This window comes from Mesitornis unicolor, unplaced genomic scaffold, assembly GCF_000695765.1.
Source record: "Mesitornis unicolor isolate BGI_N332 unplaced genomic scaffold, ASM69576v1 scaffold6364, whole genome shotgun sequence".
Taxonomy (NCBI): domain Eukaryota; kingdom Metazoa; phylum Chordata; class Aves; order Mesitornithiformes; family Mesitornithidae; genus Mesitornis; species Mesitornis unicolor.
The window spans coordinates 65,370-91,778 of NW_010180840.1; the positions used below are offsets into that span (position 1 = coordinate 65,370).

The 26,409-nt window shown below is 36.4% G+C and overlaps 1 protein-coding gene across 1 annotated transcript in view; it reads right to left on the reverse strand.

Annotated features, from left to right (window-relative positions):
• The window catches only part of GBE1 (glucan (1,4-alpha-), branching enzyme 1), a gene marked incomplete at both ends in the record, with an annotated part of 128,666 nt that overhangs the window by 25,798 nt on the left and 76,459 nt on the right, over positions 1-26,409 (reverse strand). Inside the window, 2 exons of the mRNA XM_010183216.1 lie at positions 11,992-12,139; positions 13,211-13,395. Coding sequence (XP_010181518.1) covers positions 11,992-12,139; positions 13,211-13,395 — 333 coding nt within the window. The remainder of the gene's footprint in view (positions 1-11,991; positions 12,140-13,210; positions 13,396-26,409) is intronic.

Here is a 26,409-nt window from a genome sequence, read left to right on the forward strand (position 1 = left end):
GCTGTCAAGTTACATGATGAAATTGCAGTTTAAAATTAAGTTAGTTATATTTCAAGACATGTATGTCCATCTATCAGTAAAACCCACGATTACTTTTTGGCCAACCCAATACTAAGTGCATTGGGTTCTCTGCATTACGTATGAGAACCCTATTACAGAGATTACCCATATGACAGTTTACCCATCAAGTTAGAAAGTCTGGACACAACTGAGCAAGACTGGACCTGTAGGAAGGGTAACCAAACACATAGAAAAAGACCGTAGGTTATCCTGATGGTTTCACCTCCACACTTTCATAATCTGTTTTAAAATCAGGATTAGGAGCTTTTATAGCTTTTATTTTCTCATATAATTAAATGTTTAGGCACACATACTTCTGGTTCTCTGTTACTTTCCAGAGATGCCTTTAGAGCATGAATGTGTACATAAATATTTATTTTCATTTCAACTTATATGTAAATCAGTTTTCATTTTTTTCACTGCATTTCTCAATACACAAAAGAATACCCAATAGGGATTTTATTCTTATCCCTTGCTACCATTTCTTGGCTAAAAGCAGAATGATATAGTTCTGACAATACGGATTAGACAAAGATAAAAGTGCAGAGTAAAATGGATCAAAAATTGTGCTGAAACAATTTCTGTCTGTATATAGAAAACTTCAGAAAAAGTGCGTAGACAACAGAAGACATGGGAACACTTTTGAAAAGCTTTTCCTTTAAGCAGCCTTGGGATCAGCTGGCTGTCCTCAACCAGCTACAGTGGCAATGACAGTAACAGTGGCATGATCCCATGCCTAATTCAGTGGGAAACTGTAAGCACATGACAATATTAAATTTACTCTCCACATGAGATCTTATACTACGCACTACAGAAAAAGAAAGCTTTTTAAATATGGAGAAATGGAGAAAAGGAATAAAATTTCTTAGGGATAAAGTTAGAAAGGTTCTGTAACAATTTTGACAAGGCATTCTAATCCAGAAAATGATATTACAGGAAGGCTTTCTTCCTTCAAATACAAGTTATAAAATACTACACTAAAAGTGGTAAAAGTTTTTTTTACCTCCATCATTAACAGTGCTGTGTAATACCAAAGTGCTGAAAAATCATTATTGATGTAAAACACCAAATAAAAAAAAAGTTCAAGCACTGTTCAAGGAAGCACTAAAAAATAAACCCACAAACACAGAAAAAAATGTGTATTTTAAATTATCTAAAGTTTTCAAATTAATATATTCGTATACCTTCTTCTAGAAATTAAGTATATACATACACACTGGTGAAAGCAGCATGTTTTCAGATTTTAGGTCTTGCAAAAACAGTAAGAGCTAGTAGTCACAGCAGAACATACAAATAAAATGCTGGAGCAACCAGACATGGTAATTTTAAACCATTGGCCATTGTAGGGGCTGAACTAAGGATGACTCCATTTGGTGCTGAGTGTTAAACTGCTTCTTAGTATAGTTAGTTTATTAGCTACATATACTGTGATGGCATAAGATAAAAACTTCTAAAAAAATCTTGAATGTGTTGGATGCATTTTGACAAATCCAGCCCTCAAACGGAGAAAATATTTTTGCCCATCTTAGATGACAGTCTCCTTAGTCCTGTCTTAGCAGCTAGCATATAAGCATCTTACATGTGAATGATCTTTAATACTGTAATAAATGGATTCTGAGAGCTCTGGTTGAATAAAGCAGCAAAGCAATGCAGAATAACTCACACCAGCATTTAACAGCTGAATATACAAGTCTTTCCAACTTTGCTCATTAAAAAAGTCACTCTAAGTCAACAATGTAGATGACTACAAATTACTAAGGAGCAACCCTTATGAAGTGTGGATTAGAAACCTATCATTAACGCACCAAGATTTCTTTGCGCTACTTTGATTTAGAAAATTAAACACAAAAATAGCTTCTGTTTTTTTTTCAGTACTTCAGCAATTCAAAATTGGAAACTACACAAGGCAAAATATAAAGGTCACAGATGTAGGTTTCATATTTTAATTGAAGCTTTCATAGTTATCAATCACCATGGGAAGTGCAAGTGTCCTTATATACACCAGTAAAATACATATTATCTGAAATTACATCTTTTCTTTACTTAGTCATATTTTTCTCTTTTTTAGATACAACCAGAGATTCAGTTATGTAGATACTATCCTATTTTTCTCTAGGTGAATCTGTCTCAGTAGACAGAAGAGAAACCCTCCCTGGTTTCACTTTGAGAATCTACTGTATTCCCGAGGTAGGGCTCTGTGTGTAACTGTTCACCTTGAAGATGTAGGGTTATTCTAAGAAAAAGTTAAACTCTAACTAATTCAGTTCAGGGTAATTCGTAGAATGAGTTAATTCACCATCTCTTTCTTCAAAACTGAAACTGACTGCACACAGAATTAGAGATACAATGTATGAAAAAGTCACATGCAGTGCTTTAAAAGTGCCATTTCGTGGACCATAAGTGACTTACCTCTTGTATACTTAGACATGCACATTGAACTGGGAGTGGAGAGTCAGGGTGATGGATCTGATGCTTATACTTAGTGGTACAGCCTTCAGACAGAAAGCAAGCACATAGTCCATGCACTCACTGGATTCTCATGTTCAGTGTCAGAAACCAGGGAAACCAGAAGGTACTGAGATTCCACCCCAATATTTAAGATGGGCTTGGGAGTATACTTTTGGAGCAATTCTTCTCCTCATCAGTCCTTACCATACTTTGATTCATGGCTCAGAGCCACGTTTTTTGTGGATTTGGACGAGTCTGGGGTTTTTCTGGGAGGTGGGGGGTGTTGTGGGTTTTGTTGTTTGTTGGATTTTTTTAAAATTTACTCATCTTTAAGAACTTTTCTGATAGAAATAACACAAAAAGCTGTGAAAAGCTGCTGTTTAAGAAAGCCATGGCTAGAAAGCTGCACATTAATGAGAGATGAGAGCTCATCTAGGCAAGAAAGGTGACCTTCTCTTACAACAAGAGGTTACCCACAGAAGGTTAGGGCACAGGATCACAAACAAGGCTGAAGGAGAAAAGACAAGGGTCACAAGTCATAGAATGTGATCAAAGGGATGGGAGAAATGACGAGTCAGGCTGGAAGGGACCTCTGGAAGTCAGCTACAGGGGCAGACAAGATTGCTCAGGGCTTTATCCAGTAAGCTCCTGAAAACATCCAAAGATGGAGTCTGCACAATCTCTCTGGGTACCCTGAGCCAAAACTTGCTTGACATCAGCACTGTGGACAAGTTTCTCTTAGGCAAGGCACGATCTCTCCTACTAGACCTATAGCTAGGAAAGTAGTACCAAGATTGCAGTAATCCCCACCCCTACTGGATACTCCAGATTTTAGATTGGATTTACTGGTACCATGATCTACATTTTTCCAACAGTAGAAGATATCTGGTAGAGAATGCTATTAATTGCTGGCTTTTCAAAAGTATTTACAAAAGCTGTTGAAAAAAAAAGTGCCCAGATGGAGAAGTCACCAGGATGGCGATGTGGATGATATATGACTTTAATGTACAAATGCACTAGGTGGTTTGAGAAGTTAAAGGCAACAGTAATGAACCAGGGTCAAAGGAATATATTTTCCCAACAGAAAGCAAAAACAGAGAAGCTGTCCTGGCAGCAATTTTAATTGCCAAAATGCTACCTGTAAAACAAAAGACGACATCCTGGCAACAAATGAAGACAAGAAACAAAATGAGAAAAAGGGAAGTCTAGCACACCAACAGCTGTAGAACTGGCAATCATTGTTCTCAAGATTGATCGAATGAAAGGGAAAGGATACTAAAGACTGACAATTTCTTGAAGAAATTGATTTTTGTAAAAAACAAGCTATGGGCACAAGTATAATTTATGAGTTATTAATATGCACACAGGACAAGAAATACAGCCACAGATAAACATGGCTAATTAATGAACTTTTCATTCACCTCGTATCCTAGAAAGAAGTCTAAAGAAAGTGGAAACTAGACTTTCAAGCTAGGCATAAAAGAATACAAAGAGAATAACACAGAAGCTAAAGGGACAAATATACGCTATGAAGACACAAAGGAAAACAAGAACTCAGTCATTAAATTCACCATAAACACAAGGAAGATGAAGATGAAGGAAATTACAGCTGCAAGGAGGACTATGAAAAACCTGAAGTGGTTAGGCCCTTTTGTTTTTAATAATTCTTGAATTTCACTGAAGAAAACCAGGCAACTGGCATAATCAATTTCAAGATGAATGGAACCTCTTTTCCTCGCCTCCACACACTCCTAGGAGACTAAGGGGTCAACCTACAATTGAGAGAAGGCATATTAGAGGGTATTTAGATGAATTTTCTAATTAAATTAAACACCTTGGCCTGATGAACTTCAACTCCGTATATTTACAAGATAGTTGAAGCCATTTAACACTTAACTCATGGCACAATACTGGAGGGGGGGGTACTGTACCTTTTTGCTGTAACAAATTATGGATGCTTTTTGCTTAAATCAAATGTAAATATAGAGACGTATAAATCCATATTGGTTGGTAATCACAAACATTATTTAAATTTGTGCCAAGATAACAAGCCTTGTTAATAAAAAGGGAGGCGGATATATACACATAGCTTAATTTTAATGAGACTTTCAAAACTGCAGATAAATTGTTTAACAAAAATCAGCATGGGATCTTATGGAGGGGAAAGGAGTTATTTCTGAAATCTTTAAGTCCCTTTCCTGTTCTTGCTCCCTCCTTTTAGCCATGTTCCTTTTGAATTTTTACTGCAGACTAGCCTTGGAATCAACCACTACCCCACAGAAAGGTGTAGTTTGTATTAAAAAAAACAAAAGTGAAAACTTACAAATGGTTTCCCTGTTAACATTCAAAATATTATCTACAATCAGAGAACTAGAGAAAGCTGACCTAGATGTTGATTATTCATCTATCTCCAAACTGAAGCAAATTAGGCAGAAATAATTTGTTAGTTCAAGCTGCCTGTTTCTCATAAAAAGGCTTCTGAAAGAGCATAATTTATGAAGTAAAATTCCAGCATAAGCATAGAAATGTTTCCTTTTTCCTTCACATAATGAAACAGAAATTGGGCAACAGCATATGCCACTCTAATAGTTACACTCACAGAGCTTGAAACCCATGTCTTTTCTAACACAGATCGAAGATGCATTCCTACATTAGTATGCTATATTTCTTATTCACACCTATTAACCTTAATGTATCAACTACCTTGACAGAATTTGGTATTTAGCTAATCCTAAATGAAGTCTTGTGTGTCCACGTGCTGTGCCAGATACCCCCTGCATTCTAACAGGCAGGGACAGTTACATAAGCGTACTTCAAAGCTGCCTGCAAAGCTGCATCTTTGCCTTCAGCAATCGCACACCAGTGACTCATTCAAGTGACCTTATTTGCTCATTAGGAGCTCCAGGTGCAGGCTGCAAATGTCAGAAAGCCTGAATTAATGGGTTTGGTTTGGGTTTTTTTTAAAGTATATTTTTGCAGCATTTTGATGACAATATTTGTGATACCTCAGGTCTCATCTAGCTATTAGCTTACAGACAACTCTTACTTCAAATGTACTTATTCATCCTAAATTTATGCCAACAGTAAGTGCACAACTCTGGTATTCATTCACTCTGGCATTAAAAATGCTTTAATATGCTATGCCATGTAAAAATTCTTCCCATGAATATTTTTTAATGCTTGCACTTTAGCGGTATATGATGACATGAAATGTTAACATACAAAGAGAGGTAAGTCAGTAGTGATTCATATTGCCCAAAAATGTTTACAGACTTCCATGCTCACATATTAAATTAAGGTCTCAGTCCTTGAATGTCTCACACTGGGGTACATCAAGAAGTAGAATGGAGCAATCTAATGTCAAGGGATACAAGAGAGAAGACTGCAGTATAAAAGGGAAGGAAAAACTGATTCGAAGCTGGCTGTGACTCTTTATGCAGCTTTTGACTGTCTGACTGTTCAGAAAAGGACTTTCCAAACCAAGTGAGACCAGAAGGACTCTAATGTCTACTATCACTTCTCTTATAAAAGTACAGTAAGGTTTGCTATGCCAACAGCCTACAAATAAAGCCCACCTGAAAGAAGAACGATATTTTCGATTAGATCAGAACAGAGGAATGCCTACAAAAACATAGGCCAGAGAGGCAAGAAGCTCTGTATCTTTTAACATACCTGGTATCACATCTAAGAAACTATATATTACAACAGCTTAGTGATATATATTACTACAATTTACTAATATGCCAAAGCCGTCCACTTAATAAAGGCAAGTTTAGTGACAGGCACTAAAAATTTAGTTACATGCACTGATTTGGCTAATTAAATTCATTAAACAAATTTAAACCTAGGGTAGTGAAAGGGTTATCACATTTCCCACAATTCCCAGTATCATTCAGATCAACTTTTTAATAAAAAGATTTTAATATATTACAGCAATTTGCTCTTCAGGCTTATTCAGTAACTGCCTCAGAGTATCAAATTAAATATCCAGCAATTTCTAAAAAAAAACAACACCAAACCAACCCCAAACAGAATAACAGCAAACTCTTGTTTTTAAGTGCTTCTGCTTCATGTTTAAGTTCCAAGGGGACACTATATAATTCCTTTTAAAGTGGAGGAGTTATTCTGAAGGTTTAATGTCACATTTGACCACATTTCCTAGTTACAGGACACGTTTTATTTAAAATCTCAAGTTAAAAGGTTTGTCACAAAACTATACATAAATTCCACGGCTATAATTGCAGTATAAGAGTTAGAAATAAAGCTAATCAACAATAAAACACTCCAGCATATTTGAAGAAAATAGATACTCAGCCTGCTGGGTATGTTGGCAGGGAAGAAGAAAGGGCGCTGAAAGCAAGAAGACTAGGGAAGGGTAATAGCGGTTGCTAACTTTGGGATATGTTTCATTTAAAGACTGATACTATAAACAGTTCTGCATTGTTTCTATACTGTAAATGTTTGACTACTCTAAAAGACTGAGCTGCAATAAGAAAGCTTCATGATTTTTTTTGTTGCCTATAAGCTGATGCAAAGTACTGCTCAAGTCAGCTATTCTTTATTAATAGCTTAGAAATCTCAGCCAAGAAAGACCTAGCATGTCTAAAAGAAATGATCAAACAGAACTTGTATCTCTTCTGGTTAGCTGGAGTATAAAGTGGACTTCCTATGGACTGAGGTTGTTTGTAAAATACTTGATACCCTTAAATTTCAGTTCTAAAATCAAAGTCAAATCCTTCTTGAAATGAAGTACCAAAGCAAGTCTCAGCCACCTTCAGGCTCTGAAAATCATGCTATCCTTTTCTTTTGCACTGTCTCCCTTTTACCAGCCTTAGAACAATTACAGAAATAGTGTAAGTTAGCTCCTGTTTACTGCTAACAGCTTACATACATACCAACATCACAAGAAATAAGTAGCTCCAAATCTGAACAGCACTGTCTCTCTCATGTGAACTTTTACCTTTTGAGCTTGCAACCAGAGGAGATGTGACTAGAATACAGAATCTTTAGGGTATGCATCTGCAAAGGGAATCAGAAATATTACATATGGGCTCCTCACCTGTGAGAAGTGAGGCCATTTCAGTTACTCTCATTTGCAAAAACTCAGACTTGCCATCACTTATGACTGCATACAGTTAGCTATCACTACTCAGCCAAGTAGAGGATGCTTAAGGAACTGCTGTAACACGATTCTGCTGTTGAGCTTGGTTTCAGTGACTGCATCTTCTAATGTCAGACTACTAGATATCACAGAATCACAGAATCGCTCGGTTGGAAAAGACCTCTGAGATCATCATGTCCAACCGCTCCTGTCTACCCCCTAAACCATATCCCTAAGTACCTCGTCTACTCGCTCTTTAAACACATCCAGGGATGGTGACTCCACCACCTCCCTGGGCAGCCTGTTCCAGCCTCTGACAACCCTCTCAGTAAAGAACTTCCTCCTTATCTCTAACCTGAACCTCCCTTGGCACAGCTTGGTGCCATTTCCCCTTGTTCTATCCTCCATCACCTGGGAGAAGAGACCAGCACCCACCTCTCTACAACCTCCCTTTAGGTAGTTGTAGGTGGTGATGAGGTCTCCCCTCAGCCTTCTCTTCTCCAGGCTAAACAACCCCAGTTCCCTCAGCCGCTCCTCATAAGGCCTGTTCTCCAGACCCCTCATGTCTAGTTTAGTTGAGATGAGGCTTCCTGAAAGTAATTATGATGGTGAGCATGACAGCGCATTGCAGACCAGCTATTTCTAAGGTCTGAGCAGTTGTCTAGTACACATGATAGTACTTCCAGAACTCAGAGGCTTTCCTTGGGTTAAAAGCAAACTTTTAGACAGAGGAATGGGATAATGGAGGGCTTCTGTCTTCACCATCAGGGAAAAGATACTGAGAATGCAATTGGTAGATATAGTACTGCTTAGCTAGAACAGAAATTAAGAGTTTACATATATTCAAGGTGTTTAAGGACCATTTATTGTCCAAGGACTTTGCTAGCAATAGGCACTAAACAGAAACAAGATTTTTATGGGACAGGTATCAGAGTATGTTGTTTCATTGATGCATACATTCAAAAGCACTTCCTTTAGAAAAGAAGTCCCAACAGTTCATCTCATGTGATGGCCTTGGATGGGAACACAGTGAACTTCTTAATATGGATAATAAATAAGCTTCCCAGATAAAAAGAGATCTTAATTAACATAAATGACACTTTGGCCTGAAAGGCCAAAGATAAAAGCAAAAAACTAAAGATGCTTACAAAGCCAGATCAAAAGGTTTGGACCTAAGTTAACCTTGCTTTTTCCTTTTCACTCCTTTGTTATTTTTTCCTCTTTATGCACAACAGTTTAAGAAGAAACATTATGACTTTTATTTTAACAATCAACAGAATCCACTGCAACTTCTTAAATTTTGTTTCAGGAAAGTCTGATGAAGATACATCCAATCTGCTTTTAAGCTAAAATAACAAATTCAGGGCAGCAAATTATTTGCTCAAACATGCCCAATTCTAGCAAGTGTCTTTATGAGATACTTTTTTGAACTGAGAGGAGGTTTATTATTCTCCTGGCATGAGAAACACTGCTGTGTTCACCTTGAGGGACAATCACGCAAATCACTGCAGCTTTTGAAACCTTAAGAATGTTTCATGCCAGCTTTGTGAACCAGAACCTGCACAAACTCCTGGGATATATCTAAGTACAGATATTATTCAGAATTATTTGCAACTTCAGAATTCAAGATATTAGAGGAAAGAAAAGGTTGCTACCTTCATACTAAAAAAAATACAAAGGTAAATCAGGCCGAGACCCAGTTCCTTCCTAGATTTTCTGGAATTTCCCCTGGTTCATGCATTGAACTGTCACAGAATAAAATGAATAGAGAAAGGTTGTTGAAACGGTGATTTCTGGGAATATGTTATATATGAGATCCTTAAGTGAGTACACTTAATTTACATAACTACTTTCTCTCAGAGTTGCAAACAGAACAATATAGTAAAAAAGGGGACAGACACTTCCTTAACCATAAGAACACAGCTCTTGGAGGTGAAGGTGCACACTATGTCTCCCAGCGAAGTAAGGCAGCATTTAGAGCCCTCTGCTTCCACCAAAGGCAGTGGAGAACATCATGCACTGAGGGCAGAGCAATGTCTTGCTGTCTACTGTCCTGAAATTTACTGCTTGCTTGGGGCAAGATGGGTTAGTCTGGCAAAGCACCTTAACAAAAGCAAATACGCTGTTCAAAACTAAAGTTCCATTAGCAATACAAACTTTAGGTTAGTGAATAAAAAATTAATATGGATCTTTATGCTTTAACAAAGCCCTTTAAAATTTAAACTTTTTATAATATAGGCTGTAAATAAAATTATACTGCACACACTTAAAAGACAAGGACGTGTACCGAAACTATCATATTAAAAATATGATATAAATGGCAAATATGAAATATCATCTGTATGCCTTGTTTATATCATACTTGTTTTGAACACATTTGAGCTGTTGTTAAGTTTCAGTATGATTTTCAGTGAACCAAAATAAATATAAAGAATGTGAGCAAACCTCTGAATCTACTATTAAGTGAACAGCAAACATTTTCCAATGAGTTTCTGCTTACATTAAATAAATGAATGAATAAGTAAAACAATTTGCAATGACTGTGTTTCTGGCCAAGATGCAATAGAAAGCTACTTCAGTGCCATGAGTGAACTAGCAACAGAGAAGCTTGCTGAAACCCAACTGGGCCTTGGTTTGCAAAGTAAATCCAGTGAAAAGCAGATTTCACAATTTGTTTCAGAAGAGCTACTATAAAGCAGTTCATTATTCCATACAAACAGTAAATGGCAAATTTATATGGAAAAAGGAAATTCTGGTGCTGTAAAAGAGAGACGTGAAGTGGTTTTGAAATGATTGAAAAATTTAGAGTGCAGATAAAAAAAACAGTAGTAAATATTCAGTCAACAGACTGGTCATAACAATATTTCTATAAACATAAAGAAAGCCCAAGTAGTTTCAGAAATGCCTGAGCACAGCTTAGTCCCATCTTAGCTGTAAATGCCAAGAATTTTTGAGCAGATTTTTTGTAAAAATGTATGCAGGGCATTTACACGCTTAGAAAAACAATGCCTAGTTATTTAATTCATTTAGCACAAACCAGAAAATTAAATTAGGAAAACAGCCTCATATATAACTGTAATTAAATACAAGCCTGATAAAGACATGTTATGGAAAAGAGGGAAAAAAAAGTGATACAGATGACTTTTTTTAAAAAATGTTTCTTAAGCATTTTTGATAGTGGAAACTCTATCATCCTTGCAAAAGAAAGTGATCAACAAAACATGGTTTGGATTTAATTGTATCTGCGTAAGTATCAGAGCAAAAAAGTCAAGCTAGTTCTGTTATGTGTTGTAGCCCTTAACATTGAAATTACACCTTTTCCATTCTCAGAACTCAAAGTATTTCATACAAGAGAAGAAAGGCAATAAACATCAACTTGAACAGCTGGATATCTGAAGCTTATGACAGCCAAGTGTTGGTATATCTCACAACACCAGATTAAGATTTTACTACACCAATTTACTACTCCATTCCACTCCATTTTTCTAGGAGTCCAAGTAGCAGCATAGAGGTAGTAGAAGAAAGCACTGAAGAAGGTGAGTTTGACCTGAAGTTTCTAAACCAGAATCCTGCTACAGCCTGAGACCCTGAAGGTCAGGTCAGTAGGGTCTAGGAAGTAGAGTAATATGGTGCTACACTGAACTAAAGCAACTGAAATATGTCATTAGCTTACAGAAGTTGCTGATATATAAGAAAGAGAGTAGGCCTAAAGTTTGAAACTGCAGCTTTTAAAACTGACACAGCAAGATTCACTAGACTGTTTGCCAAAGCAATTGAAACAAAATTAATTTGGGCAAACTAAATTCTTCCAGCATGTTAGTAATAATTTTTTTATCTCCTTCAATACTAAGAATTTGGACACAAATGCAAAACCAGTCAATTACCTGAGTCATTACTCGAGAGTAATGACATTGGAGTCAATGAGTAATGACTTGCCACTGCTCAGCTGAGCTAAGTGCACATTCTCAGTCCATCTAATTCTAAATTGTACAACCTTCTGGTGAAGTCTTAGGCTAACGTATTTTCCCATGTGACTGTGTGCACAGCCTTGTCTTACTGTTGTCACTTTCTGTAGTTTATTTAACAAGAAGGAGTTACATGCTTTTTCATGCCTCAACATAATCTCAAAAAACAAGGGATCACAAGGAAACTTTCATATATAGTCTTCAAATCGCTTGTTATACTTCTGTGTTCTACAAAAGAGTCTCTTATGAAGAAGGCAAATTCTAAATTATTCTTTTGCTGTACATGAAGAATTAAAGCAAGGTTATACTGATGACAAATAAGTGAGTTCTTACCTTTTAACTACAGTTTGCATTCATATTAGAAAATAGAAATAAAATTACCTTTCAACTTCTAAAGCTTTTCTGTATGAGCAAAACAGTAAAGAAAAGGATATTTTCCTGGCATTTCAATACCCACTCTGTAGTCCACATAACTTTGATACGGATGGAAGTTGAATACAAAAATGAGACCTGCTCTCTCAAATGCTATGACCTTATTGGATTCATGCTTTTCACTCACATAGGCCTAGAAAAGAAAAAAATTAAAAATCCAATACTATAAAATACTTCATTTGTAACTGAAATAACAAAAAAAAGGAAAGAAGAAAAACCCACTGCTTCTATACCTCATTTCAATTAAAACAAAGATTCAAGCAACACAGATAAGGATATTAACATGCAAACTGCATTTTTTTACCTATGTAGTGTCATATAATTTTTTTTTTTGGTAAGGTAATGTAAAATTTAAAACGTAGAAGCATGTTAGGTATAAGGCACTTGAAAAATTCTTGCCTAAAAATTGGTAATGTGGTCTTTTAATCACACTTTCTTTTAGAAAAAAATAATTTTTACAAATCAAATCTTCAGTCTACTTGTTATGGGGATCAGCATCACAACTACTGTTAGTAATTTAGACAATGAAGCACTGGATATGTTTTTTGTTTGTTTGTGAAATCTGTGACAAATAGCTTTGATAGGTCAAAGTAAACTGCCGCACATACCACTTTTGTTCTGTTTGCTAAAGTTGTTAATAAATAATAGACATGCACTTAAAAAAAATCTTAAAAGTGTATTATGACTAGTATGAAATAATTAAACACTGAGATATTACAATAATCAAGTTGCTTTGATAAAAAGTACAGTGCAATATTTAGGTAAAAATGGCAAATAGAAAAGTGACAGGTTGAAGACCAGGAGACCATAACTTACACTATACTGACAGTGTTTTCTCAGTAACAGAGTAATTATTATACAAAGTAAATTGGAAGAACAACTTACACTTTCCTAAATCAATCCTTGGATTGGATTACAGACAATTTTATAGTCTGCTTTATCCAATCTTCAGTTACTAAATAAAAATAGCAAAAACAATAGGAAAAGAGCTTGCTATGAAGCTAAAAGGAGACTGTTTCAGATTTCTATTATCTGTGGAAGATATTTCAGTGACATGTTTTGACAACTAGAAATATATGGTGGGGCATTACACAGTGCATAATAAAGTGCTGTTTAAAATTTCTGCATGCAAATTTGGTATTATTGTTATTCTGAACATGTACCCAACTGGTGACTAAAAACTTATTTAGTATACATAGCCTACCGGGGGAGATGCAAGCCAGCCAAATCTTTCCTCCAATTTATTCATATCTCTATCAAATGCATTTAGGAATCTATAGCGAAGAAGATGATCCTCAGTAAGATTAAACTGTCTTCTGGCGTAGTGGTAGCTCTCATTATTCCCTCTTCTGGGGAAGTCAAGCCATTCTGGATGTCCAAATTCATTACCTGTATTTAAAATATTAAGAATCTGTGAAATCCCATGCTAAAAATCCACTAAAATCACAGAAGTAAAATCCATTAAAGTACGCTTCCTTTCTACAAGTTTTAAATGCCAATGAATTATTCTCCATATACATATCAGTAATTTTATTACTAAAATGTCTCTCAGCACTTTCATGCTTGTTAATGGGTTTGTTTGGCCAATAAAATTACCAGACCAAAATATCCATGGACTCCAGGGGAAGTATAAAGTGGTGAATGAATTATAACCTCTATGCTATCACACCATGCTTAAAGCTTCCCGATTCCCACCCCTTGATTAGAGCACCAGAATTTCAGTCAACCAGGTTACAAATTTTAGTGTCATCATGAAAACTAAAAACATGACTTTAACAGTAAAAATCCATTGTTTTAGAGTACCTGACACTAATCAGCACTACCATCCACATAACAACAGAGGCAGAAATCTCTCATTTTATCAATTAAACTTAAATTAAAATTAAAGACCAGTTCACTTTGACAATTTTTTTTTTTACTTTTTATCCTGGCTATAAATACCGACATCATTGTTTTCAGTGGTATAAAAGTAAATATTCAAAAAGACAACTTGAATCTCAGTTCTTCACTTCCTAGAAAAAAAAAATTCAGAAAGACATTCTAGTTTAAGCAGCAGGCTAGATTATAGACAACAAAGCACAACACTTCATTATGTATTTGATTCAGTATTTGATACTGAAAACAAGTGACTTAAGGCATGTGACAACTCAGGGATCTAACTGCATATGTCAATTCAGCCACCTTGCAAGGGGAGGTCCTTTTCCAAATATAACAGTGTCATGAGTACCATGGACAGGTTTCAGGCTGGCATGAAGCATGTTTGAGTGCTGGGTTCCTCTGTGTGCCCACACATTACGGTCCCTTTGCGTGTGTGTAGTTATCGTTGTATTTCAGTGGGGATTTCTAGAGTAATGCTTCACAAGTTTGCCAGTCTCATCCTGATTATCTAGATCACACAACTAGAGAATAGACTTCACTTTAAGACAAGGATTAGGTATATTCAGACTTAGACCACACTCCATTAAAAAATGCAGGAAAAAAAAAAGTTGCAATTCTATCAAATAAGTACCAGCTTAGCTTCTCTTATGTAGAATCACCGAAGCAAATCTCAGCTGTCAAAGCTAAACATTCATAGCAATTTGGACTCAGTATTTTGAATGACTTCCATGTATGCAAAGTTTTCTTGTTTTATAGACTGTCATTATTACAGTTTGATACAAGTCCAGACAGACTTAATGGTCCTAACTGGAGCTACAACCCGCTGCCCAGCAGTCTCTCAGTCACTTTGGACTATTTATTTTACACAGGATTAAAACATGTTAAGTACCCTGAAAATTAAACACACATTTCAAAGCCGATGATTATTGTGATGAATCAACAGAGATTACATAGAATACTTACTCATCATAAAGAAGAGATAACAACTGACACACCTAGAAATATGTACAGGAGGTAGTATTATCAAATTTAAGAGGGTTTCTGTTATTGTATTATTTTACTATTTTATTTTTTTGTTAGAAAAAGGATCCTAACGATTTCTACAAGCAGTTACTCAAGTTTTGTCAATAAGCTGGAGTTCTGTGGGCAAACGAAGCGCAGGGATGCTGAGAGAAGGCAAGCGCAGTTTCCTGGATGGATACCCTGCGTGTGCAGCCACCATCTGCTGTCTCGCACAGCCTGTGCTGCCTGGAAGGCTTGGAGGATGCGGTCAGCAGTGACAGCTATGAATTTAGATTTTCAATGTGATTTTTGTGTATTTCCATGCTTCGTGGGAACAAAGAAATGAACAGAGAACAAAAGAGAAAGGCTGCATATATATTTAGGAGAATCCTTCACAGTGGTATTCGCTTTGTAAACGAACTGACAAGCTGTAAATTAAATTTCCCGTTCAAAAGCTAAACCACTAGATTTCATATTCAGCTCAAAACCAGAGACAAATATAAAAGAATCAGAATCACAGCAGGACTTTGAAAATGATCTTGGAATAATGCTGGACTGAGCTCTTAAACTGTGCTAACAATACGGTACAGAAAATGAGGAAAGATATTGCTACAAAACAGACACTGTATCTAACCAAATTCAATATTCTCTTAAGAGCTGGGCAAGGTATTGCCTTCTTTCCTGATCTGCGCACTATTGAAAAGACAGACTGCATGAGACAGCTCAGTTAAAGACAGCAAAAACCATCAGAAAGTCAGAGATTATATGTATCTTGAAAAGACAGACAAGGAAATCATACCTATTTGTTCAAGAAAAACACAAAAACAGGGAAATAAGCACTAGAAGACAGTGAATAAATTACACTGAACTAGTGCATCATTTCAATACAGTATTTCATTGTAAGTAGAGCATACCTCCTCCATGTTTACACCACATACCAACTCTCTCTGCCTCTACTTGGCTTTGCCTATTTCCCCACCACCATAGCCAGTGTTGTTTGAATGCTGCATGTTGTTGGCTTGGTTTTTTTCTAAAGAGTAATAGAAGTGCAGCAAAATACAAAAGCAATGTTCTAGCCATTACTAATGGGCATTAAGAATTAAAGGAATTTAATGTAATGCAGCAACTTGATGGAAGACTAAAATGCTTGTTGATGTCTCAAAAGCATGTTGAGAGCCTAAACACTGACTGCTTGTGCTTTTAGTGTTTCTACAGACACTTTCTGGAGAACATACTCATGAGCTTTTTGGATGTGTTGCCTGATTTAAAAGCGTCCCTTGATTTCTCTTTTAAGAGAAATAGAAGTACATAAATAACGACAGAAGAAATTAAAATAGGCATTTTTGGTTATGTTTTTAAGATATGATATAAGGAAAAAGTAAACAAGGTTTATGATGCAAGCAGGCCTTCCAACAAACTCCAGAATGGTTTCACACTTGAGATGCATTAAGGCTATGCATCTTCTAACAAAAATACACATCTCACTACTTTTTTTTTTCTTAACTGCTATTTTTTCCTACTTTAATTTTGCAGCAAATGAGGGGAGATACTAGGAAAAGGGATACACAGATAACTCAATGACACACACTTTTAGAGATAACTAATGAAACCTGTAAAGTATGTACTTCTCCCTTTCCCACATTCCACTTCTCATTTCTGACAAGAATCAGCAACATTCACTTCTTGATAATTGTGAAAGCCTCTAAGCATAGAAGTACTATTGGGGTTTCTTTTCCTGTAATTAATTTGCTGTTTGATGTAAAGGTCCAAACTACAGATTGACAAGAAGCCAGCTGCTACAAACGATGCAAATCAAGACAATGGAACTAATGTGGGGGAGGCAGAGAACAAAGCCGAAATTAACTGAAATCTTGATTAGAGAAACAAAACACAGACAAATCATTGAAGTGCAATGCATACTAATTTTATCCGTGAACTAATTAAAGTCTGCTACTTCCTACATACTGTGCATATTGGACAACTTTACTATGTACAAGATTTCAAGATCACAATTCCAACAAATAAATTTTCTATTACTATAATGAAAACTTACACCACAATTATTTATTAGGTAAGAAATGCATTTACAACACAAAGTAGTTGTGCTGTTATGCTGCTGATGATTACTTTGAAGCTGTACCCCACAGGTCATTTAAGTTTTCTTGATCTCTCTTCCTTAGATATCTTTACTAGCAATTTTCTCTTAGAGAATCATGCTAAGCAGAACTGAAAGCATATTTAAAAGATGCAGCAGGCAGTGCCAGGAATAGCCTGTTATTTTAGTTTACTTGTATTCTGAATTAAGAATGACATTAAATACTTCAAAGTATTTAAAGCAAGTAGTTTTTTTGATACATTAAGAGAAGAAGTTTAATTAGGTGTATAAGGCTGAAAAAGTTTTAAAATTATCTAAAATACTATAAAAAGATCCTATTTAAAGCTGATGAGCTGGAGACTGAACACATTGGAACAGAATTTCAACACTTCCACTGCAACAAATTTCTATCAAAGTAACTCCTGACACCCACCTTTTAGATATTTATAAGCACTAATGAGATTCCCCCCTCAATCTCCTCCAGGCTAAACAGACCCAGCTCTCTCAGCCTTTCCAAACATGGGAGATGCTCCAGTCCCCTCATCATCTTAGTGGCTCTATGTTGGACTCTCTCCAGTAACTCCTTGTTCTTTTTGAACTGGGGAACCCAGAATTGGGCACAATATTCCAGATGTGGCCTCACCAGAGAAGAGGGGGAGGAGAACCTCCCTCAATCTCCTGGCCACACTCTTCTTAATATACACCCAGGATGCCATTGTCCTTTTTCTGCATTTACAGCCTCTCTTCTCTTCTTTAATATTTCTCAATCTCAACTGTTAGCACAGCAAACTGTTCGGAAGTGTGACTTTAACACTATTCAGGTATAACATTCCAGTCCTATTTCTTAACATACCAGTAAACTCTACTGAATCAGAATAAATGTCCATTTAGTTGCCCATTTCAAACAGTCACCAAAACCAGGTGCCTAGTAAAGGACCTAAGAATACAAGAAGCATAAGTGATGCTTCCACTTAGCACACTCCACCAGCCTTCATTCATTTGCAGGACATGACAGTAATTATTTTTTTCTTTTTTCCTCCTCCTTTTACAGACTATTCTTTATTACTAAAACCAACATGGAAGCCTGTACTGCATTTTCACACGGTCTGCATAGGTAAGTAGCACTTTCAAATGTCCTACCTATCTTTTCAATATCCAAGAATTTAATGAACATTCTCCTACTGAGGCTTTAAACCTCCCCCTCTGCCCTGAGAAATCTTAAGGAAAATTAGCATGGTGGTCCTCCTCAATATCATAAGGATCAAATGCAATACTAATTGCAATTTCTTCCAAATTCTATGGTTACTTGTTGAAGCTCTGAATAAAATTAAAAAACTCACAAAAGCATTAAAAAAACCTTCAAGATAACTTGAAATAAGTTTTCAGAATATTATCCTTAGATGCACAAACCACAGCTTTTCACTTTTTGATATCTACTGGTACTTGTGAAACTTTTTGTATAAGACTGTTTCATAAAATAAGATTTGTGTTTTGGGGATTATCACCTCTGGCAAAAACTTAATTCTGACAGTATACTTTCCATCTCTTCATTGCATCTGTATATTGCTCTGCAGAAAAATGTTAACTTTAGAATCTATATTCACCTCAAAGTATTTTATTACTTTTTATACTTTTATAAAAAGGGCATTTACTGGTTACTGACCTTTTCTTCTCCAAAAGATATAATTTCATAGTATACATGACTGACCATAAATACCTTCTTGTCAAAGCAAAGAGATCAACTTTATTATTCCCAGTCATTAAGGCAAACAGGCACAGGTTAATACAAACAAATCATCCAGAGAAGCAAATATTCTGATATGAGAGACTCTGTTTAAATTCAAGAGGCTTCATAATTTACTATTTCTCTTTTATAGAAGCTTGCAAATGGTTACAGAGACTGTGCTCTCAAAAGCTACTGTAATAATTTTATACTACCGTTAAAAGGTCCAGTATACTGTAATTTTCCTATTTTAATATACCAGCCATTTCAAATCACATCACACAATTGCTTGGTACATAGGTTGTCAAGCCTAAATACAGTTGATCTTCAGCTGTGAGTAGATGTCATGAAGTTTTTCTCTCAGAAGGTCACAATTATTTTTTTTTTTACATATACTGCATACTTCTCTCTCGTAAGACTTCATTTTAAACTAGAGAAAGCAATTTTTTTAAAATGCCAATTAAATTCAGAGGAAAATACTGCTGCAAAGTAAAAGAGAAACCAAAGAAACAAACTCCCATCCTAGACTTCTGTGAAGTACATTTTACTTCATCTCTATTAGATTCATATGCTATGACACAGGGCTGACTATGGTCTATCTAGGAAGCTCTTTTTGGGAGAATGATTATAATTCAAAGCACTGCAGGAATATATTAAGATCTCTGTGCTTGCTCATACATCTGTGTGGCACAGAACAGAAATACCTTTAGCTTCTGAAAACAATACATTCCCTTATAGTTCCCATTTTCAGCAATATCCCTTAAACAGCTCTAGGCCTGCTGACACATCCTCACATACTGTATCTTAAAAGGAGCTAGCTTGGTTACACAAAGCTCTAGCTGTCTCATATTTCAGGTGAGATTCTGATAACATTGAAGCACAGTTCTTCCCTCTCTTCAAACAATGGTTAAAATCAAATATAATCTTCTGGGTTGTGGTATACCAATAAATGACTTTCTTCTCTCCTTTCTTATCAAGGTTGGCCTGTCTTCTCTCATTTCCTACTGATGTAAAAAAAGTTGGAGTTGTACCATACAATTTTATAATGTTGATAAAACTGACCAGCAGAAAAAAATCCCATACAACATGAAATCAACAGATTCTACTCAAAAGCACCACCTCTGTATACCTGTACTAGGAAAGGCTGGATGACTGAGGAGCTTGCTTGCTTAGAGGAGTAGTCTGGCACAGGCACAGTGGACAGACCATGGCATTGCTTAGTAAGGTTTACTTCACTTTTCAGCAGAAGCAAAGCACAATGTGGTTATGCCAGCATCTTTGTATTTAGTAGAAATATTTTTACACAGAAAAAAAACATTTATCTGGATATTTATTTATTTGTAGTGCTCCATCAAAAGAGTATTCAATGAGATATTAATAGTGTCACTGATAATAGTATTCACTTCCTAGGGCCAGAGTAATGTTTTCCCTCAAATGCTTTAGTGAGCAGAGCCCAAGAGTTTCTGCAGTTCACACTAATGGGCATGAAAGAGTACCATGAGAATTTATCTAGACTAGAAGTGACGCTGACAGGATAGCTATTTTACTAACCTACTCTTAGAAGCTTCCAGTCCTGAAAGTATACATTTCAGCACTCTGCCCCCAGTGTAAAATAATCTATTTCGGACTGAAGTTTTACTCTGTGCCCACATAAGTATTTAAAAGACTGAGTAACACTGTAAGCTGTTTGTGTGGCTGCTACACTATAACAGCTTCCATTTTGGTGTTTCCTATTAGCTGTGTCTTGGTAAAAACAACAGACTATGACTTGGATACTTCCACCATGCTCTATGTACACATACACCACAGCATACATTATCTAGCTAAACACTTCCAAGAGCTCAGTGAAATATTTAGGAACAGAAACATTCCACAACACATTGAAAAGACTAAAAAAAAAAAAAAGAAAACTAAAAAAAACATACAGAACCTATAACGAGAAACATTCCTGAACAGAAGATGTGGTCAAAGTTCTAGCTAAATCTTTCTGTGTGGTGTACTGCTGGGTATTGACTGATACCACAACTGACAGGATAGCGGGCTTAAGAAGTGAATCAAAGATCAGACTGGATCAGGAAGAGTTCACACAAAGATGGCAAAACTTTTGCCATAATATATTAAATAAAGAACATTGTCTTACAGGGCTCAGTAAGTCCAGAATCTCATCCTCTAATTTTGAAAGAGGAGGTTTGAACTAGATTAACTTTGAGGTCTCTTCCAACCCAAACCACTGTATGATTCACAAACAATTATGTTACTGAAAAAGAAAATGTAAACCAAAGAGAACACTTGAATAGTATTTGATATAGAGGAAAGTTAAAGCTTTTCATATGACAAATAAAAAATGAGAGTTCTGTAATATTTTGTTCTTTCTATAGGAACAAATTTAGTTAAAATTAAATAACTGTGCATTTTTTAACAGCACAAAATAAGAAAATGTGAAATTAAAATTTGGACCAATTAAAAAAGCAGCTCATAAATTAAAAAAATACATACACATATATTAAAAAAAAATACCAACTTGCCTTTGGAGTTTGGACATTCACCAGAAACTTAATTATGCTACAGAAAGGACAACAGATGTCAAAACTAGCAAGAAAGAGAGACATGAGGATGGAGAAGTGGGCAGTAGTGAAAGACAAAGCAGAGCATCAGAATGACAATGTTTAAATAAAATAAAATAATCTTATCTGAGGTGGGGGAAAGACAGGGAAGCAGCAAGTACGCTTGCATAAGGGAGAAGTTGGAGAGGACTGTCTTCTGTGGGAGGGATCCCATGCTGGAGCAGAGGAAAGTGTGGGGAGTCCTCCCCCTGAGGAAGAAGGAGCAGCAGAAACAAGTGATGAACTGACCACAACCCCTATTCCCTGTCTCCCTGCACCACTCAGAGAGGCAGAGGTAGAAAAAGTCAGGAGTGAAGTTGAACTCAGGAAGAAGGGAAGGTACTGGAAGGTGTTTTTAAGATTTGTTTCTATTTCTTATTATCCTACTCTCATCTGGCAATCAATTAAACTGATTTCCCCAAGTCGAGTCTGTTTTGCCCCTGGTAATTGAATGTTCTGTCCCTGTACTTATCTCAACCCATGAGCATTTTGTTGTATTTTCTCCTCCCTTGGCCAGCTGAGGAGGGGAAGTGATAAAGCAGCTTTGGCGGGCATCTGGCCAGGGTCAATGCACCACAACAGATTATCCTTGTTGTTTTCAAGTGTATGTTTTCTAGATTGATAAGAGGGTAGCCAGGCTGAAACCATGGCTTGCACTTCAAACACAAGGTAGCAGTGTTGTAACAACCCTTACTTGAGGAGGTTATTTCACATCCTCTGATTGCATTTCATTGATATCAATTCCTTGAAAGGCCAGCTTTACTCACAAAGTAACACTGGAGTTGAGAAGCCAGGTTATGAGCATGGTCCTCAGCAGGTCTTTCAGACATGTATTATATGACATGGCCTAGCATTTCACTTTGCTCTGAGATACGGAACAAATGATAATGTTGTACAGAGCTCCTGAAGAAACAGGAAGAGAGAAGTCTGACGTATCTGTGATAGACGCCAGCACATCTCACCACTGCATGCTGACTGGCAAACTTTCTGTGCTTAAATAGCCTGGCTCATTTCTGATGAATGCATAATTAACTGATGTGCTGTGAGTGAATGCAACTACCATGTAATCAGGTCTGGACATAGTCTCTGAGATAAGTTTTGAAGCTCAAAGGCCTTCCCTGAGTCCTTGGACCAAAAAAAATTAAAAAAAAAATATGCAGAAACCAGCATAGAAAGTAAGAGTCAATATCCTAATCTCAAAATAAAAGTTTATAGAAATAAAAGGAGTACAAAATTTGACAGAAGCTTGTAAGAACATGTAGAAAATGTTAATGTTAGCAAAGAATTTCACCACACTGAAATAGAAAAAAACCCAGTAAAATTATTTGCAAAATAAGCCATATAACACATTTGATATGAAACTTCTTACAGTAAAATCCTTGCAGGTTCCTAACTCAGCAATTAAACATTCTGGCAACATATGTCAGAGAAGTTTTTGGATATAATCATATCTTCCAATTACATACTCTTTAGAAAACACAGATCAGTAAGATGCAGACATATTTCAAAGCATTCGAGTGTTTTATTATGGAGCTTGACAACACCACTCCAATGTAACGCATGCAGTGCTTGACTAGTAAATTCAAACTCATTTTTAAGAAGAAAGGCAAACATTATGAGTCAGAATTGCATATTATCAATGTCTCAGAATACAGAAAGCCTTCCAAAATGAGAAGAGTTGCAAGCATTTTAAAGTCAGGTTTATTTTACAGAGTTCTCTCAAAATAATTTGTTTCAAGAAACAGACTTGCCTCAGCAATTAAAAAAAAAAATCAACACAAAAACAACCAAAACCCAAAACCACATTCCTGGCAAAATCCAGCACTCCTACTGTTCAACACAGTGTATTTTCTTTCTACAACTACTTCAATTCCACTCCTTAGCAGGAAGATATTTAAAATTTTATTGTACTTCTATCTCTGAGGAAAAGAATCTATGAGGCTGATGCAAAATAATCACGCACTGAGGATTTAAGGTTAGGTCAGGTGTGTTTGGTTTTTTTTTGCGGGGGGATTTTTTTGCTTTTTTGTTTTGATTGTTTGTTTTTAATAAACAGCAGATGAAAATAAATGCCAGCTACTGACACTGATAAAGATTGGCCAACTATCGCTTCTGCTTCAGGGCTACTGCTGTGGGATGATTGAAATATTAGCCATCTGTAAAATTCAAACATGCTGGGGAAAACAGAAATACAAAACATTTTGAGAGTCATATGCTTTGATAATAGTTTAAAGCAATCGTGAGATAGGATGTATCAGTTAATCAGTCTGCTTTCCTGTAGTTATTAAACGTGATACATGGGATAAGATTAATGAAGAGTATGTGCAGACAAAGGACTCGGAGTGTGGGCAACAAGTAAAACTGAATGTCACATACGCCACTTTCAAATGCTCATACTAAACCCCTTCTCAGACAGCAATACTCTGGATGAGCTGTAACAGGTAAAAAGGCTCAAAATATATCCCATCTATGTGTGCTTGAGTTTAACAGCTGGCAGCTAGTGTGTCACTGAAGTTATTTAACCCAACAGTAGGGTTTGAAGAAGGGAAAAAGTAAGGGTGAATTAGACCCAGCAGAAACTGGAAAAACATGGGGTTTTTTTAAAAAGAAATAAAAGAAGAAAAAAAAAAACAAACAAGAAGATCAGGAGTAGTAGAGGCTCTTGTTGAGTTTAGAACTAGCCAAGCTTGGACTAGCCTGCTGCTTACAGGGATCGAGATGCAAAGATCCAGCTGAAGCTCTGAGCCAGCAGCCACTGCCTCCAACAACTTTTAACACACTGCCTATCAGCTGCCCCATGCTGCCTTGTAGGGAGATAAATAACTCTGCACAAGTCCAGCCCAGTCCACTTGGACTGCCTGCAGCAATCAGCAGAAACGGCTGCAAGTCCTCCAAGCATAGCTGCTGATCCACAAAATTGCAGCATGCCACTGGGAAAAGTGATGCTGCTCTCACTTGTATCCCATAGCCCCACTTCAAGCACCAAACAGCACAGTAACTCTGCATGAGATATTACCTCGAGAAAGAGTGATGAGATCTATGTCCAGTTACTAACACAAATGTTGGTTCAACGTTTTCTAGCTTTATTTAAAGAAAAAGCAAAACCACCAACCCCAAATCAGAACACACCACAGTATTATGCACCAATTCTTTGGTATTTCCACTCAAACCAATACAGTGTTTCAGTATGATATGCTGAGGTTTTAAAAGGAATTTTTATCCAACACCACAAGACATGTTGCTGATTGAAAAAACACCTAACTAGTTCAGATGGGGATTCTCATTAACCAGAAAACACATGTAAGTAGTTAAAGAAGAATGATACTAACCAAAGTCAAAACTGACTGACCATTTTGCTAGGAAAATACAAGCATCCCACAAACTCCTTGTAGAAGTGTGAGCAACCTGAGAAGGAAAGGAGAAGCCTCAAGAGTTTCAAATTCTCATTTGCACTCTGCCAAATTAACCAGTACATTTACACTGATTAATTTTCCTTCTGCTTACTAGTAAATAAACAGATGTAAACAGTACTATGAACATTTTAAGTTCTATAGGAGTGGAAATAATTTCCTGATTTTTCATCTCAGAAAAATCTGACTTTTCACCTTCATTTGGAAAGAAAACGAGTTTTGAATCAGACTGATATCCACAGAATGAAACTGTTGCTTTGCAGGGTATGTTTCAAAAGCAGTATCCTCAGTGGTTCATAAATATTTATGTTGGTATAAACATAATTAGTGTATGTATCAGAAGAACATCCCACATCAATTTACTTACTTTGTGTATTTCATATTTCAGAGTCTTTTTTTTCCCTTTCAACTTCTTTGTTGTTATCTTTAGGTATGAGTTGTTTTTTGCTCGGTTTGTGAGAGGTGTTTGTTGTTGGTGTTTCTAAAACACTCTTAAATAAGAAATGAAAGAAGGTGACTGATTTATTTAAGACTGTAATCGGACACTTGAAAGCAATTTTTCTAAGTGTTGGTTATTAGTTTTAGCATCTTTCCAAAGTGATAGCATAATAATTGTATGGTGACAACATAATCTGCTGCAAGATCTCTGCTCATTACAGTCAATCACAACCAGGATGCCTAAAGCAAGATTATTTTTATGATTGGGTTTTTTTGTTTGGTGGAGTGGTTTTTGTTGTGTAGGTTTTTTTTGTTTGTTTTGTTTGTTTTTGTTTTTGGTTTTTTTTTTTCGGGGGGGGGGGGGGGGGGTGTTGGGGTTTTGTTTCGGGGTTTTTTTTTGCTATGTGGAAATGGATATTGCAGCTTGTAAGCTTGTTATTTTTCAGAAAGAACAGTTAGAGACCAGTAGTCAGGGTCTCTGGTACTTTGCCACACTACAAAATAGGCAGGTTTTAAGAAGAGTTACATCTACCTAATGATTGACTGGTGCACAAAAGGTATGCATTAATAAGCATAAACCTCTGACGACATAGGTCTGACCTGTTCAAGGCAGTAATTGCCCTGGTGATCTCTCTCCCTCTCCCTGGAATAGGGACCAGGTCTCATGCAGTTTTCAGTGAGTTATTCTGAACTTTCTGCAAGACAAAGTGTCTGTCAGATGGAAGGTGACTGCATCTGCATGATGTTAAAAATCAGACTTCATTTAAAATCATTGAGATGTGCTGCTTCCACAAAAACACTTAGTCTTGGAACACTCATTACATCAGCTCCTAAAATTTAGCATAGATTTGCAATTGTTTCATGTGGACGCTGTGCATACAAATGTTTTATATGGATGGAAGGGTTACAAAATTTTATTTTAAAGCATCTAAAACCTGATCCTTGAACCATCTTTATTCACATCTCAAAGTATTAAAAAAAACCCAAAACCTGTTTGAGTAAGCGAGGGTGATGCTGCCAGTATAGGTGTACATATGGATACTGCAACTACTGCGACGGCCAGGGTAGTCCATTACAGGTATTCTGATGAACAGACAGGCTGGATTTACACGTGTAATTCAAAGATAGTCTCTACTCACCTGTGCATTAAACCAGTGTCAGCACAACTGAGAAATGGGTGAAAGGAAAAAAAAATACAGGAAAAGAAAAAACAGAGGAAAGACAAAAAACCATTACAGGTTCAGATAAAGCCCA